General features: G+C 37.2%; 1 protein-coding gene across 1 annotated transcript in view; it reads right to left on the bottom strand.

Moving 5' to 3' along the window:
* Positions 1 to 18,647, bottom strand: part of EFCAB13 (EF-hand calcium binding domain 13) — a 315,250-nt gene that overhangs the window by 233,546 nt on the left and 63,057 nt on the right. Inside the window, exons 12-13 of the mRNA XM_060395750.1 lie at positions 14,335 to 14,406; positions 1,283 to 1,354 (exon numbers count right to left, since the gene is read on the bottom strand). Coding sequence (XP_060251733.1) covers positions 1,283 to 1,354; positions 14,335 to 14,406 — 144 coding nt within the window. The remainder of the gene's footprint in view (positions 1 to 1,282; positions 1,355 to 14,334; positions 14,407 to 18,647) is intronic.

Raw genomic sequence — 18,647 nt, 5'->3', positions numbered from 1 at the left:
TGAATGGCTGATTCCAATGCCTTCTCCCTAGTCCCTGAGACCATCCCCAAGATTCAGGTACCTAACCTGAATCTATCTGTTCTCCTTTCTCAATGGCTTAATTTCAACATTTTTTTTCTTACCATTTGAGACCTGCTCTCTGATTTCAAAGTTAACTATCATTTGCTAAGCAGATAATATATACCTAATAACTATGCTTTATATGTATTTTTGCAGTTGATCCTGGCAACTGTATGAGAAATACGATGTTTTTAGCATCCTTGTTTTAAAGATGAAGAAATCAGAATGGCCTAGAGTGAGTAGGCAGCTAATAAGTGAAAGAACCACACCCACATCTCTTATCATACTCCACAGCCCATGCTCTTTTCTACTACTATGCACTATTTCCTATTGCTTAGCTAATCTAATTAACTACTACACTATGTTGATGCTAATTATGTTATGACCCAGGTAAAATACTTATATGTAAACCAGAAAATATTAAATATATTTCTTAACCTAAAAGAGAAACTTTTAACTTTTTAACTTTCATATGCCAAGAAAGCCTATGTATTGAAAATCTGTAAAGTATATTGTGTACTTCTTTGCACACAGAAATGCCTCTGCATTGGTTTCCCTAACATTTGTCTGAGTTGTCATTCTTTTCAAGAGTGCTCACTGATCAAATAGTCATTTGAATGGTTATTCAAATAAGTCACCAGTAATACTGTTTTAAACATATTTTTCAAACAAGAAAGTGCACAAACCCCACAAGTACTATATTCATTGGTTTCAGTCCTACATCTTTAACTTTTAAACCAAAATGGAAGTCAAATAATAGAAAAACTGTGCCACTGAACTGCATATGGTCTCTCTGATATTTAACAAAAACTAAAGAAAGGAACATGATAAGTATCTATTAAAGAAGTAAAAGATTTATGAGAAATTATATAATACAGAAGCCTATATACAGGATGGAGTCCTAAGTCTGAGGTTTAAAATGATATATAGAATTTTCATATCTGGAAAAATTTTAAGGCCAGTATCTGACTCTACATATAAAATCCTAAAAACACAAAGAGTTAAAAATAGGTTTAAGCAGGCCCCTTTCTACAAAAAACCTTTTTTCTTTCATTAAGAAACATGTCAATTTTTAACCAAAACCAAGATCTGCCTACCTATAAATAGATCAATGTCAATATGTTAACCAGAAATTAGCACAAGCAGAAAAGGTAAAAAGCAAAACCAAAGGCATCCCTTCAATAAAAATAAATTTAACAGTCAAAAGTAATCCTATACTTACCTTCTAACTTGGAGGTATCATGTATTTCCTTTACTACTTTTGCAAATTCTTCAATTTGTACTTTGTCACCTTCTGTAAGAAAAACATTTTAAATAAATCAGCCTCACTGAAACAAAAGCTGGATCCAATAAAGAAATCTTTGAAAATGTAAATTATTTGATGCACTCATAAGAATTATATTTCCTTTGTATATTGTTGAGTGACCAAAAGATTAATTTTATGGAATGAATAAACCTTACGGCTGCAGAAATCAGGCTGAGATTTTCATTTCCAATAGTCAAGAGAAACTATGCAATCCATATCACTAGAAATAAAACTAAGAGACAAATCTCAATTTAATTTTAGCCTTTCAAATGTTTGAAGATAAAAATACTGTAGCAGATGTAAAACTTTTTCCAAAGTCAGATGGTTGTATAGCTAGCATTTCTGATTGATGTTTACACCTATTTCTTACACAAAAATACATAAGTACTAGATTACAAAGTCAAAGTGACAAACGCTTGTTTTCTGAATCTGGAACAGGGAAAATTAATTCAAGGATTTAGAATTACTATAGTTTATGATCATAGACTAGAATACAGTATAAGCAGAAAGTATATTGCCAGCAGATAAAACCTTGTCTAGAGCTTAAGCTGAAACTCCAGTACTTTGACCACCTCATGCGAAGAGTTGACTCATTGGAAAAGACTCTGATGCTGGGAGGGATTGGGGGCAGGAGGAGAAGGGGACAACCGAAGATGAGATGGATGGATGGCATCACTGACTCGATGGATGTGAGTCTGAGTTAACTCCGGGAGTTGGTGATGGACAGGGAGGCCTGGCGTGCTGCGATTCATGGGGTCGCAAAGAGTCAGACACGACTGAGCGACTGAACTGAACTGAACTGAGAGCTTAAATATATAGCTACAAAGGCCAAAAGGTATATGAAAAGGTGTTTAATATCAGTAATCATCAAGGAAATACAAATCAAAACCACAATGAGATATCATCTCACATCTGTTAGGATGGCTATTACCAAAAATAAATAACAGATACTAGTGAGGATATAGAGGAAAAGGAACCCTTATACACTGTTGATTGGAATGTAAACGGGTACAGTCATTAAAGTATAGTGGTTCCTCAAAAAATTAAATATAGAACTACCACATGATCCAATCATTTCCCTTTCTTTTAATTATATATACACGATGGACTATTATTTAGCCATGAAAAAGGAAATTCTGCCATTTGCGACAATATAGATAAGCCTGCTGGGCATGCTTTTTCCTGTGGTCATGTATGGATGTGAGAGTTGGACTGTGAAGAAGGCTGAGCGCCAAATAATTGATGCTTTTAAACTGTGGTGTTGGAGAAGAAGACTTTTGAGAGTCCTCTGAACTACAAGGAGATCCAACCAATCCATTCTGAAGGAGATCAGTCCTGGGATTTCTTTGGAAGGAATGATGCTAAAGCTGAAACTCCAGTACTTTGGCCACCTGATGCGAAGAGTTGACTCATTGGAAAAGACTCTGATGCTGGGAGGGATGCGGGGCAGGAGGAGAAGGGGATGACCGAGGATGAGATGGCTGGATGGTATCACTGACTCAATAGACATGAGTCTGAGTGAACTCCAGGAGCTGGTGATGGACAGGGAGGCCTGGCGTGCGGCAATTCATGGGGTCGTAAAGAGCTGGACATGACTGAGCGACTGAACTGAACTGAACTGCTGGGCATTATGCATTTCATTATGTGAAATAAGCCAAAGAGAGAAAGACAAGTACTGTAGGGTATCACTTATATGTGGAATCTAAAAAACAAAAACAACAATTTCATAGAAACATAAAGTAGATAGGGGCTGGGGGAAGGGGAAATGGAGAAGCATAGGTCAAAGGGCACAAACTTTCAGTTATAAGAAAAATAGGTTCAATAAAAGAAAAAGAATAATTAATTCAGAGAATCAAATGTACAGCATGGTGATTATAGTTGAAAATATGGCAATATGACAATTTCTACTTGAAAGTTGCTGAGATTAGATGTCAAGCATTCTCATCATTCACACACACACAAAATTAACTATATGAGGTAATGGGTGTAAATGTGTTAATTATCTATTGTTCCACTATATCTTTCAATCATAATATTATACATTTTACATACAATTATATTTGTCACTTATTATGCAATAAAATTGGAAATATATATACACATATAACTACAACCAACAGCGTCTTATCTTTTATCTTTCCTTGGCTTTCAAATTAACACCTGGATTTTTAGGAACCATACTCTAGTAAGAGCATGTATCTTTATTGCATTTTTCCAGCTTCTGTCTTTTAGTAGGGTCCTGTCCTGTTGACTTCCTGGTGGTGCAGATGGTAAAGCATCTGCCTACAATGCGGGAGACCCGGGTTTGATTCCTGGGTTGGGAAGATCCCCTGGAGAAGGAAACGGCAACCCACTCCAGTACTCTTGCCTGGAAAATCCCATGAACAGAGGAGCATGGTAGGCTACAGTCCATGGGGTCGCAAAGAGTTGCACACGACTGAGCAACTTCACTTTCCTTTTGCCCTGTTGAGCCATACTAAGTTGCTTCAGTTGTGTCCAACTCTTTGTGTCCCTCTGAACTGTAGCCCATCCATGGGATTCTCCAGGCAAGAATACTGGAGTGGGTTGCTACGCCCTTCTCCCCAGGTTCTTCCTGACCCAGGGATCAAACCCACGTCTCCTGTGGCTCACACATTGTAGGCAGATTCTTTATCTCTGAGCCACTGGGGAAGCCCCTTAGTAAGGCCCTACATCTCCCTAACTATAAGAGCTCTGCCTTAAATATGTCAGGTATCTCCTGATGTGGGGAGAAAGAGTAGAAAAGGATACAAAGAGTTTGTGTATCCCATTTCCCATGATTTTTTTTTTTATATTCTGTTACTCTGGATAATCTCCTACCAGCCTCATATCAACCAGCAAGTCAAGATAATCAAATTTTCTAAGACTGGTTACAAAAAGACCTTCTCAATTAAGTGTCTTCAATTTATAGCAGCTTAAAGACCAGCTTTAAGGGGCTTCCCTGGTGGCTCAGAGGTTAAAGCGCCTGCCTGCAATGCGGGAGACCCGGGTTCGACCCCTGAGTTGGGAAGATCCCCTGGGGAAGGAAATGGCAACTCACTCCAGTATTCTCACCTGGAGAATTCCATGGAGCAAGGAGCCTGGTAGGCTACAGTCCACAGGGTTGCAAAGAGTCGGACACGACTGAGCTACTTCACTTTGCACTTTCAAAGACCAGCTTAAAGTAAGTAGGCATTGCAGCTCAGTCACCTAAGTGGAGATTCCTCTGAATCCAGCACATAAATTCAAATACAACTAAATTCAGCTATTTAGAATTCTGAAAGAAAGAAAGGAAAAAAGCAAACAAACAAGGAGCATCTGAGGTTACCAGGTGCCAATAACACTAGCAGGTGCTTTAACAAAATCTGCATCTAGGGTTGGGCCTGTTTACCAACGGACACAAATCTCTATGACCTATAATTCCATTTGGTCCTTAAGTTCTTACATATGCTGAAACAGAATAGCAACCACAGGTTTTAGAAAAGATTCCTTGGGTACATTTAAATATGTTCTATGAAAAGACATGTGGGTAGACAGAGATTTTGGAATTTGGCACTCATTCTTTGCTAAACCACCAACACAAGGTTAATCATAACAAGTACCAGGTTTCAAAGTTAGAGCCTGAAATAAATATTCAGACCTAACTTGAACAAGTATGAATGAAAATAGCAATATCACAAAGACATGTTCTGAATCAGGTTGTCAAGCCCAAAAGAAAAAAATTACTTAGCTAATTTCAATTCCATCAGAGGTCAGAGTCAGGAGAAATAGAACAAATACATCTTAGTTTAAGTTTAAAAACCTAAAACAAGTAAAGCTAGAGAAACCAGAAGAGAAGAGAGTATCTGAAATCTTTATGCCTGGCTACAACTATAATGATTTCCTCCATATAATTCCTAGTCTATGGGTTCAGCCTCTCACATTCCCCTTAACTATTTTCCACATCATCCTGACATATTTTGGCTCAATCTCAACTCTCTTCATTTAGGTCTTTCATCAGAAACAGGGAGGGACCCAAAAGCTATATAAGTTGATATTTGGGAAGCATTTCTGAATTTGCCAAATGATATACATCTTTTTTACTTTTCAATGCATTTTTCTATCATCATAAAATTAATTTTTCATTTTAAATATACTTTAAAATACTGAGGAGTCAATATGGAATACCATCAACAACCAGGAAGTAGTTCACTTAGAGGGAACCTAAATCTGTTGGGTTTTTTTTTTTTCTTTTTAACATAACCTGGTCAAATGATTATTTCAGGACAATAATTCTTGAGTTCTTTCTCATATTTCTAAGGATGTGCTGAGATGCTTTATCAGTTCACTTGGTCATGTTACCTACTTTGGTCATAAGAACTCAACTTTTATGTTTTATACATTGGGGTACTCTACAAGATTTCACTTGGAACAAAAGAATTCTACTGATTTAACAGCACCAAATATAAACAAAAACCAAAAATAAAGAATTTCAAAACTTTGCAAACCACAGCAATAAAATGAGACTTCCTAGATGGCACTACTGGTAAAGAATGCCTGCCAATACAGGAGACATAAGAGATGCAGGTTCAATCCCTGGGCTGAGAAGATCCCTTGGAGAAGCGCACAGCAATCTGCTCCAGTACTCTTGCCTAGAGAATCCCATGGAGAGAGAAGCCTCTCAGGCTACAGTCCACAGGGTCAAAAGAGTCAGATACAACTGAAGCAAGTGAGCACCCAGGTACGCTAAGTGAAAGTGAAGTCTCTCAGTCGTGTCTGACTCTTTGCGACCCGTGGACTGTAGCCCACCAAGCTCCTCCGTCCATGGGATTCTCCAGGCAAGAATACTGGAGTGGGTTGCCATTTCCTTCTCCAGGGGATCTTCCCAACCCAGGGATCGAACCCAGGTCTCCCGCATTGAAGGCAGGTGCTTTAACCTCTGAGCCACCAGGGAAGACCCCAGGTACACTAAAATAAGAACCAAATCACTTTGTATAAAAGGATTAAAGTTAAAAGAAGAAATAGTATGACAGATGAAGTCCACATATAGTTTTCAATATCTTGTATATATTCAGATTTCGATGGTAAAATAATCTACATTTTGCATACTATATTTTTGCTTCACAAGTATATAATAATGAATAGGACTTCACTTTCATGCATTGGAGAAGGAAATGGCAACCCACTCCAGTGTTCTTGCCTGAAGAATCCCAGGGACAGGGGAGCCTGATGGGCTGCCATCTATGGGGTCGCACAGTCAGACACGACTGAAGCAACTTAGCATCAGCAGTAGGAATCAGGCAAATGCAAAATTTAGGTCACAGTGAGGAAACTTTTTATATCCACCTAATTGGCAAAAATTAAGGTTTCTGTTAATTTCTAAGTGAAGTCGCTCAGTCGTGTCTGACTCTTCCACATAGGTCTTATATAACTTTATAGTAAATTTGTTTCCATTTCTTTTTACTTTTTATTATGAAAAATTGTAAATATATTCAAAATAGAAAGTAAATGGCAATGAGCACCATGTACACTCCCTAGATGCAAATATTATCAATTCATGGTCATTATTATTTTATCTATAACCATATACCCTCCTATACCTCACTCTCAACCTTTCTCTTTAGGAAAGTTGCTGCTATGTTCTAGGGGCACCTTAAAGAATTGGTACCTTTATTATGAACTGTGGGCTTTGACATAATAAACAGACATTTTTTGCCCCACTTCATGCCTTTAGTCCTGACTTCTGTCAATCAGAGGGTAAAATCACAAACCCTACTTTCTTTTTGTTTACATTTTTGCCTAGGGGGAAAAAATGTCTGAAAGACTATTCAGTCAGTTAAGTTCAATTCAGTCACTCGGTCGTGTCCGACTCCTTGCGACCCCATGAAGTGCAGCATGCCAGGCCTCCCTGTCCATCACCAACTCCCGGGGTTTACCCAAACTCATGTCCATCGAGTCGGTGATGGCATCCAACCATCTCATCCTCTGTCATCCCCTTCTCCTCCTGCCCCCAATCCCTCCCAGCATCAGGGTCTTTTCCAATCAGTCAACCCTGACATGAGGTGGCCAAAGTATTGGAGTTTCAGCTTCAAAATCAGTCCTTCCAGTGAACACCCAGGACTGATCTCCTTTGAATGGACTGGTTGGATCTCCTTGCAGTCCAAGGGACTCTCAAGAGTCTTCTCCAGTACCACAGTTCAAAAGCATCAATTCTTCGGCACTCAGCTTTCTTCACAGTCCAACTCTCACATCCATACATGACCAATGGAAAAACTATAGCATTGACTAGACGGACCTCTGTTGGCAAAGTAATGTCTCTGCTTTTTAATAAGCTGTCTAGGTTGGTTATAACTTTCTTTCCAAGGAGTAAGCGTCTTTTAATTTCATGGCTGCAGTCACCATCTGCAGTGATTTTGGAGCCCAAAAAATTAAAGTCTGACACTGTTTCCACTGTTCCCCCATCTATATGCCATGAAATGATGGGACCAGATGCCATGATCTTAGCTTTCTGAATGTTGAGCTGTAAGCCAACTCTTTCACTCTCCTCTTTCACTTTCATCAAGAGGCTTTTTCAGTTCAGTTCAGTTCAGTTCAGTCACTCAGTCGTGTCTGACTCTTTGCGACCCCATGAATTGCAGCACGCCAGGCCTCCCTGCCCATCACCATCTCCCGGAGTTCACTCAGATTCACATCCATGGAGTCCATGATGCCATCCAGCCATCTTATCCTCGGTCATCCCCTTCTCCTCCTGCCCCACATCCCTCCCAGCATCAGAGTCTTTTCCAATGAGTCAACTCTTCGCATCAGGTGGCCAAAGTACTGGAGTTTCAGCTTTAGCATCATTCCTTCCAAAGAAATCCCAGGGCTGATCTCCTTCAGAATGGACTGGTTGGATATCCTTGCAGTCCAAGGGACTCTCAAGAGTCTTTTCTGACACCACAGTTTAAAAGCATCAATTATTTGGCACTCAGCCTTCTTCACAGTCCAACTCTCACATCCATACATGACTACTGGAAAAACCATAGCCTTGACTAGATGGACCTTAGTCAGCAAAGTAATGTCTCTGCTTTTGAATATACTATCTAGGTTGGTCATAACTTTTATTCCAAGGAGTAAGCATCTTTTAATTTCATGGCTGCAGTCACCATCTGCAAGACTGCTTATTTCTGGACAATGAGATTTTGAGTCTTGTACTTTTGAGTATTTTTGTACTTTTCTGTATTGGCTTAACTTTAATGGACTTTTTTTCCAATAAAACTGTAAAGTCATCACTCTGAGGAAAAGAATAGCAAACTGATCCTCTTTTCAGATATATCAACTCAGTTTTCCTGAAAATATGTCACTTACCACCAACCTCAGTCAACTCTGTGATCTTCTGAAATTCTGGCTTAGAAAGGTAAACTCCTAAATTTTGAAGACTAATGTTCAGATCCCCATAATCAATATTTTCATCTTTAATTTTATCAATAGCTTTAATGATATCAGTCAACACCGAAAATAAGGCAGTATGCAAATAAGTATTAAATATACGTCAAAAAGAAAACACCAATAGTAAGATGAATTTTGGTTTTAACATACCAATGAAATACTAAAAATTTCACAAATGTTATATATGAAAAGCATTGTCAGAATCTTTTTTTTGGCATTTATTTATTTATTTTAGTTTTTTATTTTTTAAATTTTAATATCTTTAATTCTTACATGCGTTCCCAAACATGAACCCTCCTCCCACCTCCCTCCCCATAACATCTCTCTGGGTCATCCCCATGCACCAGCCCCAAGCATGCTGCATCCTGCGTCAGACATAGACTGGCGATTCAATTCTTACATGATAGTATACATGTTAGAATGTCATTCTCCCAAATCATCCCACCCTCTCCCTCTCCCTCTGAGTCCCAGCAATCCCACTGCTGGGCATACACACCGAGGAAACCAGAATGGAAAGAGACACATGTACCCCAATGTTCATCGCAGCACTGTTTATAATAGCCAGGACATGGAAACAACCTAGATGTCCATCAGCAGATGAATGGATAAGAAAGCTGTGGTACATATACACAATGGAGTATTACTCAGCCGTTAAAAAGAATTCATTTGAATCAGTTCTGATGAGATGGATGAAACTGGAGCCGATTATACAGAGTGAAGTAAGCCAGAAAGAAAAATACCAATACAGTATACTAACACATATATATGGAATATAGGAAGATGGCAATGATGATCCTGTTTGCAAGACAGGAAAAAAGACACAGACGTGTATAACAGACTTTTGGACTCAGAGGGAGAGGGAGAGGGTGGGATGATTTGGGAGAATGGCATTCTAACATGTATACTATCATGTAAGAATTGAATCGCTAGTCTATGTCTGATGCAGGATACAGCATGCTTGGGGCTGGTGCATGGGGATGACCCAGAGAGATGTTATGGGGAGGGAGGTGGGAGGGGGTTCATGTTTGGGAACGCATGTAAGAACTAAAGATTTTTAAATTTAAAAAATAAAAAAATTAAAAATTAAAAAATAAAAATAAAATAAAAAAAATTAAAAAAAAAAGAGAAAGCTGTGGTACATATACACAATGGAGTATTACTCAGCCGTAAAAAAGAATTCATTTGAATCAGTTCTGATGAGATGGATGAAACTGGAGCCGATTATACAGAGTGAAGTAAGCCAGAAAGAAAAACACCAATACAGTATACTAACACATATATATGGAATTTAGGAAGATGGCAATGACGACCCTGTATGCAAGACAGGGAAAGAGACACAGATGTGTATAACGGACCTTTGGACTCAGAATCTTTAATAATATGAACATTAATAAGTTATAAAATCACAGTATGAAATATGTGGAGAAAAGAGAAGAAAGAATCAATGAACTGAAAGACAGCAAAATCATTCAATGAACAACACAAAGAAAATAGATTGAAATAAAAAAAGAAAAGAGTCTCAGGGACCTGTAGCAGTATAAAAAAAATGATCTAACATTGTAAAATCAGAGTCTCAGAAGAAAAGAGAGACAGAATTGCTAAAACGGTACTCAAAGAAATAATGGCTAAACAATTACCAATTTTTTAGCAACAGATATGAACCTACAGATCCAAGAAAATAAGTGAAACTCAAACAGGATAAAGCCAAAGAAATCCATGTCAAGACACATCATAATTAAACACAGAGAAAAAAATTTTTAAGTAGTTTAAAAAAAATGACATCTTACCTATAGGGGGGGGGAAAAAACTAATGAAGATTTCCCCTCAGAAACCATGGACACCAGAAAGAAGTGGCACCATATTTTTCAAGTGCTGAAAGAAAAGAACTGTCAACCACAAATTCATACTTAGAAAAAAAAATCCTTCAGGAATGAAGGGAAAATCAAGATGTTCTCAGATGAAAGAAAATGAAGAGAATCTGTTGACAGTAAACAAATGAATGGTTAAATGGAAGATGTTTAAACAGAAAGAAAAGGATAAAACAAAGAACTCTGGAGTATCAGGAAGGAAGAATAAAAAATGGTAAGCCAAAATATGGGTAAATATATTAGGCTTTCCTTCTCTTAAGTTTTTAAATCACATTTGATGGTTGAGGCAAAAATTATAAAACTGTCCAATATGCTTTTAAATATATGTAAAGGATATATTTAAGACAATTATATCATACATAGGGGAGGGTAAAGGGACATAAGGATAGACAATATTTCTATACTTCATTTGAACTGGTAAAATAATGACATCAGTAGACTGTGATAAGTTATGTATATATAATACCTGAAGCAACCACCAAAAAGAGATATACTCTAAAATAATATATATAAATCAAAATGGAATTCTAAAAATGGGCAAAAGATTTGAATATATATTTCACCAAAGATACCTGAATGGATAGCAAGCATATACAAAAATAGTCAAAATTATTAGTCATTAGGGAAATGAAAATTAAAAGCAAAATGAGATATCATTATACACTTATTATAAGTTAAAATTTTAAAAAAGAAAGTGTTGACAAAGTTGTGAAGAAACCAGAATCTTTATACATTGCTACTGAGAAAGAAAATGTTATAGCCACTCTGGAAAACAGTTTGGCAATCTGTTAAAAACCTAAACATAAATTTACTATACAGACTAACAATCTTTCTCCTAGGAATTTACCCATGAGAAATAAAAGCATATGCCCATAGAAAGACATGTATGCAAATATTAATTTCATTACTACTGATAAAAGTCACAAATTGAAAAAGTCAAATGTCTATGAACTTGCCACCCATCAACAAAACAGAGTATATCTATAAGCTGTAATATGAATTTGTCCATAAAAAGGAATGAACTATTGATACTGCAACATGAATTAACCTTATAAACATTATGCAAAATGAAGGAAGCCAAGTATGAAAGACATGTTATATGATTTAATGTATTAACTGTTTAAAAAAAAAAAAAGGCACAATCATACAGCCTGAAAGCAAATAAGTGGTTGTCTAGGGATCGGGTGAAGATTAATTACAAATGGGCATGAGAGAATTTTCAGGACTGATAGAAATGTTACAAACTGGATTGTGTCTACTTCTGGGTATGTAGCTAAAAGAATCAAAGTAGCAGCCTAAAGAGATATCTGCACGCCCATCTGTATAGCAGGACTATTCACAACAGCCAAGTGGTGGAAGAAACACATGTGTGCACTGACAAATGAATAAGCAAAATGTGGTGTACACACACAATGAAATATTATTCAACATGAAAAAGGAAGGAAATTCTGACACATGCTACAACACAGATCTTGAGGGCATTATGATAAACAAAATAAGCCAGTCGCAGAAAGACAAATGCTGTATGATTCTACTAGGGTATCTCAAGTGAACAAATTCACAGAAACAGAAAGTATTGTGGAATGATTATTTCCAGAGATGGAGGGTCAAGGATGGGTAATTTTTATTTAACTGGTATAGGTATATAGGTATAACTGGTATATAGATGAAGCACAAGCTGGAATTAAGATTTCTGGGAGAAATATCAATAACCTCAGATGTGCAGATGTTACCACCCTTACAGTAGAAAGTGAAGAACTAAAGAGCCTCTTGATGAAAGTGAAAAAGAAGAGTGAAAAAGTTGGCTTAAAACTCAACATTCAGAAAACTAAGATCATGGCATCTGGTCCCATCACTTCATGGCAAATAGATAGAGAAACAATCGAAACAGTGATAGACTTTATTGTGGGGGGGGGGGGCTCCAAAATCACTGCAGCTGGTGATTGCAGCCATGAAATTACAAGACGCTTGTTTCTTGAAAGAAAAGTTATGACCAACCTAGACAACATATTAAAAAGCAGAGACATTACTTTGCCAACAAAGGTCCATCTGGTAAAAGCTATGGTTTTTCCAGCAGTCATGTATGGATGTGAGAGTTGGACTATAAAGAAAGCTGAGCACCGAAGCATTGATGCTTTTGAATTGTGGTGTTGGAGAAGACTCTTGAGAGTCCTTTGGACTGCAAGGAGATCCAACCAGTCCATCCTAAAGGAAATCAGTCCTGAATATTCATTGGAAGGACTGATGCTGAAGCTGAAACTCCAATACTGGTGCGAAGAACTGATTGATTTGAAAAGATCCTGATGTTGGGAAAAATTGAAGGCAGGAGGAGAAGGGGGCAACAGAGGATGAGATGGTTGGATGACATCACTGACTCAATGGACATGAGTTTGAGCAAACTCCAGGAGTTGGTGATGGACAGGGAAGCCTGGAGTGCTACAGTCCATGGGGTTGCAAAGAGTCGGACATGACTGAGCAACTGAACTGAACTGAACTGAACTGAACTGACAGAGTTTCAATTTTGTAAGATAAAAAGCTCTGGAGATTGGTTGCACAACAATGTGAATGCACTTAAAACTAAAATTACTGAAATGTACATTTAAAAATGGCTAAGATGGTAAGACTTATCTGATGGTCCAGTGGCTAAGAATCTACCTTCTGGTGCAGGAGATACAGGTTCAATCCCTTGTCAGGGAACTAAGATCCCATATGCTGTGGTGCAACTAAACCCACATGCACTGCAACTAAAGAAAGCCCACGCACCACAGCAAAAGAAGCCCACTCGCCACAACTTAAAAAAGCCTGTGCACCACAACAAAGACCCAGAGCAAAGAGTCAGCTGAGACCAAGACAGACACTACTTCACAAAATAGCAATGAAAGAATGATTGAATTTGTGAATGAATGATTGCATGGTGAAGCATTCAAGAAATCGATTTACTACTAGCATCTTCAAGGAATCCAGAGATTTAAGCACTTATATTCACCAGAAATGACAAGTGATAATATAGCTTTTAATATGAGATTCTTCATCTATGTATAAAAGGAAGTTTCTTCCTTTGGATTAATTTTTTCTTACCTGAGAAGTCTTTTAGGAAGAGGCAGAAAGTTCACTTCTTTTTAAGCATATGAATAAACAGAAGGAAATAAAACAGCATGCCTTCATAACTTTCATTGCTTTTTAATCTCACAGAAAAAAAATAATTATTTATATAAAACATTAAAACATTCAAATAATAAAAAACTAGATTGTGGTGTGACTATAAATTTGTAAATCAGAGCATGGGAGATTTTATGTATGTAAATTTTACCTCTATAGAACTGTTTCTTTTTTAATGTTCTAAAACAAAGATAAACAAAAGTATCTGATTCAAACAAGTTCCTCTTTAAAAAAATAAATCATTCATCAATAGCTAATAATGGAGCTAATTACCTATTTGACCTCTTCATTATCATTACCATTACTGTACATGGGTATAGCACTCTCCAGTTCATAAAATCCACATAAAAATTCTGTGAAGCAAGCAAGTTAGTTCTTAGTACCCTGATACATAAAGTTTTAAAAAAACTGCCAATGGCTTGTCAAGGGTTTTGGAACTATTAGTACATAAAAAAGCAAATTCAGTTCATTGAACCTAATTCTCCTCAACCTAATTGCTCTTTCCTCAAATGACTTTAAAATAAATTTCCTACCTACCGTCATATTCAGGAAGATTTTGCTCTTTAGAGACAGCACTCACAAAGTCATCTAATTTCACCATTCCACTTTCTGTAAAATAAAAAGTCGAGATGATACATTCTATTATACTTTTGTGTAAAAGGTAAATTCACATTTTAATACAACTATGAAAAAAATACTTACCTTCACTTAATCATCAGCTTATTTCTTCTACATAGCCTATCTCCCTAGATGAGTCTTTCTAAATTAGGTCTGTTCATTTCATTTCAACAATTACTGAGAGTATATTAGTGCCAAGAACTATGTTCGGCACCAAGGACACAAAAGTAAGACACAGTCCCTGCTTTTTCAATGTTTATTATAAAGTGCAAAGGACAGGATTAGGTACTCAGTTCTTGATAGATACAGGAAAAAGGAAAGGTGCCCAAAGAGATGGACCATGAGAAAGCTAATGAGTCTATTTCACATAATTATGAAAACCCAGTCAACCAATATGCTATCCATTGATACCTTGACAATGCTAACCAGCCCTAACAGACCCACATATCCCCATCCCTACCCCCAGTATCCAGCTAATCCAAACAACACCTATATACAAACCTTCCACAGTGTTCATACTAATCCTGATAATCAGAAAAAAGGCTGAAAAAATTTAGCGGCTTCTACCCTTTAGATTTTTTAAAATTTATTTTGTATTGAGGTAACACTCATCTATAGCATTGCATGTATATTTCTACTTCAATACACACTACAGTGTGCTCACTACCAAAAATTTAGTTTCCATCTGTCATCATACAATTGATCCCTTTTACCCATTTTACCCAGATATTTAGCTGTGAAAGCACAGAGTCCCAACCACTGGACTGCCAAGGAATTCCCTGCAGCTTGTTTCTGATTAAAATATAATGAAGGAGTCCAAGAGATCAAAACATCAATGTGTCATGTTTCAAGATTTCAGACAAAAATTGAGAGTTCTTCCCATCCTATCACTTTACCTACCATGTTTTCAGTTCAAAAGCTTCAAGAAATTCTAGCAGACACACATGACCATAATGAGCCTCCTAATATAATGTACTGAAATGGGAAAAATATCACCTCTGTTGTATTCTGGCAAAAATGTATACCCTGAATTTATTCACGAAGAAATACAAGAAAACCCAAAATGAGGGACATTATACAAAACAACTAGTCAATGCTCTTCTAAAATATCAAGGTCATGAAATATTGAAAAACCATCCCAGATTGAAGGAGACTCGGACATACGACAACTAAATGTAACATGTGATCCTGAATGAGCTCCTGGATCAGAAAAAGGACCTTCATAGAAAAACAGTCAAATTTTTAATAAGGTCCTATATTAGTAAATATTGTTGTATCAGTGTTAATTTTCCAGTTTTTCATTATATTGTGGTTATATAAGATATTAATACATCAGAACATTAGATGAAGAGTATGTAGCAACGTTTTCATTTCTGTGTAATTCTTATGAATTTAAAATTATTTAATAATGAAAAATTTTATATGTTTTTTAAATGTAAATCAAGTGGCAGTCACATTTCAAAGATGCTCAATCATCATCAGATTATTTGGAAGTTATATGAGATAAACTATTTTATACTTTTCCAAATATAGAATGTTAGGTATGAGAGTGGTAAGGTGAAAGCATTTGATTTTAGTGATACCAACAAGGTAGATAACCATTTTCTACCACAATCCTGTTCTACCCACTGGCTAAATGCCTACTACTCCATTATTCCTTTAATCAGAGCTTTAATTCTTAATGAAATACAAAAAAACCTCAGAGACAGAAATGAGGCATGGCATAAAAGCAGTGCATCAGTAAAGGAATCAGAATAAACATCTTTATGCCTCCTTAATAGATCACACTCCTTTTTCAACTGAGTTATTAGAAGCATGCATTAGTGTAAGTGTGTGTTAGTTGCTCCACCATGTCCAACTCTTTCCGACCCTGTGGATGGTAGCCCACCAGACTCCTCTGTCCATGGAATTCTCCAAGCAAGAATACTGGAGTGGGTTGCCATTCCCTTCTCCAGGGGATCTTTCTGACCCAGGGATTGAACCCAGGTCTCCTGCATTGCAGGCAGATTTGTTAACATCTGAGCCACCAGGGAATAAGAATCACTAATGATTCACAAAGCATTCATCTTAACAATTACACTCAGTACTAAATATAATTTTTAAAGGCTGGTAAATTTCTTGAAGTAAAGCAAATATAAATTAACTCCAGCTGAGGCCTATAGAAAGAAGTGTTTAATTGGGTTCCTTACACAATATGTCCCTGGAGAAGGACATGGCAACCCACTCCAGTATTCTTCCTTGGAGAAGCCCATGGACAGAGAAGCCTGGTGGGTTATGGACCATAGTGTTGCAAAGAGTTGGACATGACTGAAGTGACTAAGCATGCATGCATATACACAATACTTCTATGATATAAGTAGTACATAAGAGAAAAACCATACACTGGTTGGGAAGTCACTGCTCATCTTTGAGGAATATCATAAAGCCTTAGGGATCTGAGATGTATACTATTAATTATTTTCTCTTGATATTACCACATCCATAAGAAACAATACCTGAACAGTGTGGAGATTCCTTAAAAAATGGGAAATAGAACTGCCATACAACCCAGCAATCCCACTGCTGGGCATACACACGGAGGAAACCAGAATTGAAAGAGACACATATACCCCAGTGTTCATCGCAGCACTGTTTACAATAGCCAGGACATGGAAGCAACCTATATGCCCATCGGCAGACCAATGGATAAGAAAGTTGTGGTACATATACACAATGGAATATTACTCAGCTATTAAAAAGAATGCATTTGAATTACTTCTAATGAGGTGGATGAAACTGGAGCCTATTATACAGAGCGAAATGAGACAGAAAGAAAAACACCAATACAGTATATTAATGCATATGTATGGAATTTAGAAAGATGGTAATGATGACCATAAATGCAAGACAGCAAAAGAGACACATATGTAAAGAACAGACTTTTGAATTCTGTGGGAGAAGGCGAGGGTGGGATGATTTGAGAGAATAGCATTGAAACATGTATATTATCATGTGTGAAATAGATCGCCAGTCCAGGTTCGATGCATGAGACAGGGCGCTCAGGGCTAGTGCACTGGGATGACCCTGAGGGATGGGATGGGGAGGGAGGTGGGAAGGGGATTCAGGATGGGAACACACTGTACACCCATGGCTGATTCATGTGAATGTATGGCAAAAACCATCACAATATTGTAATTAGCCTATAATTAAAATTTTTTAAAAAAGAAAGTGTTTTGCCTATGTTCTCCTCTAGGAGTTTTATGGTTTCTGGTCTTACATTTAGATCTTTAATCCATTTTGAGTTTATTTTTGTGTATGGTGATAGAAAGTGATCTAGTTTCATTCTTTTACAAGTGGTTGACCAGTTTTCCCAGCACCACTTGTTGAAGAGATTGTCTTTACTCCATTGCGTATTCTTGCCTCCTTTGTCGAAGATAAGGTGTCCATAGGTGTGTGGATTTATCTCTGGGCTTTCTATTTTGTTCCATTGATCTATATGTCTGTCTTTGTGCCAGTACCATACTGTCTTGATGACTGTGGCTTTGTAGTAGAGCCTGAAGTCAGGCAGGTTGATTCCTCCAGTTCCATTCTTCTTTCTCAAGATTGCTTTGGCTATTCGAGGAGAACATAGGCAAAACACTCTCCGACATAAGTCACAGCAGGATCCTCTATGACCCACCTCCCATAATATTGGAAATAAAAGCAAAAATAAACAAATGGGACCTAATTAAAATTAAAAGCTTCTGCACAACAAAGGAAACTATAAGCAAGGTGAAAAGACAGCCTTCAGAATGGGAGAAAATAATAGCAAATGAAGCAACTGACAAACAACTAATCTCAAAAATATGCAAACAACTCCTGCAGCTCATTTCCAGAAAAATAAATGACCCAATCAAAAAATGGGCCAAAGAACTAAATAGACATTTCTCCAAAGAAGACATACAGATGGCTAACAAACACATGAAAATATGTTCAACATCACTCATTATTAGAGAAATGCAAATCAAAACCACAAGGAGGTACCATTTCACACCAGTCAGAATGGCTGCGATCCAAAAGTCTACAAGCAATAAATGCTGGAGACGGTGTGGAGAAAAGGGAACCTTAACACTGTTGGTGGGAATGCAAGATAGTACAGCCACTATGGAGAACAGTGTGGAGATTCCTTAAAAAACTAGAACTAGAACTGCCTTATGACCCAGCAATCCCGCTGCTGGGCATACACACCGAGGAAACCAGAATTGAAAGAGACA

Source organism: Ovis aries, chromosome 11 (genome assembly GCF_016772045.2).
Source record: "Ovis aries strain OAR_USU_Benz2616 breed Rambouillet chromosome 11, ARS-UI_Ramb_v3.0, whole genome shotgun sequence".
NCBI lineage: Eukaryota > Metazoa > Chordata > Mammalia > Artiodactyla > Bovidae > Ovis > Ovis aries.
This window is presented reverse-complemented; position numbering and strand designations above follow the sequence as displayed.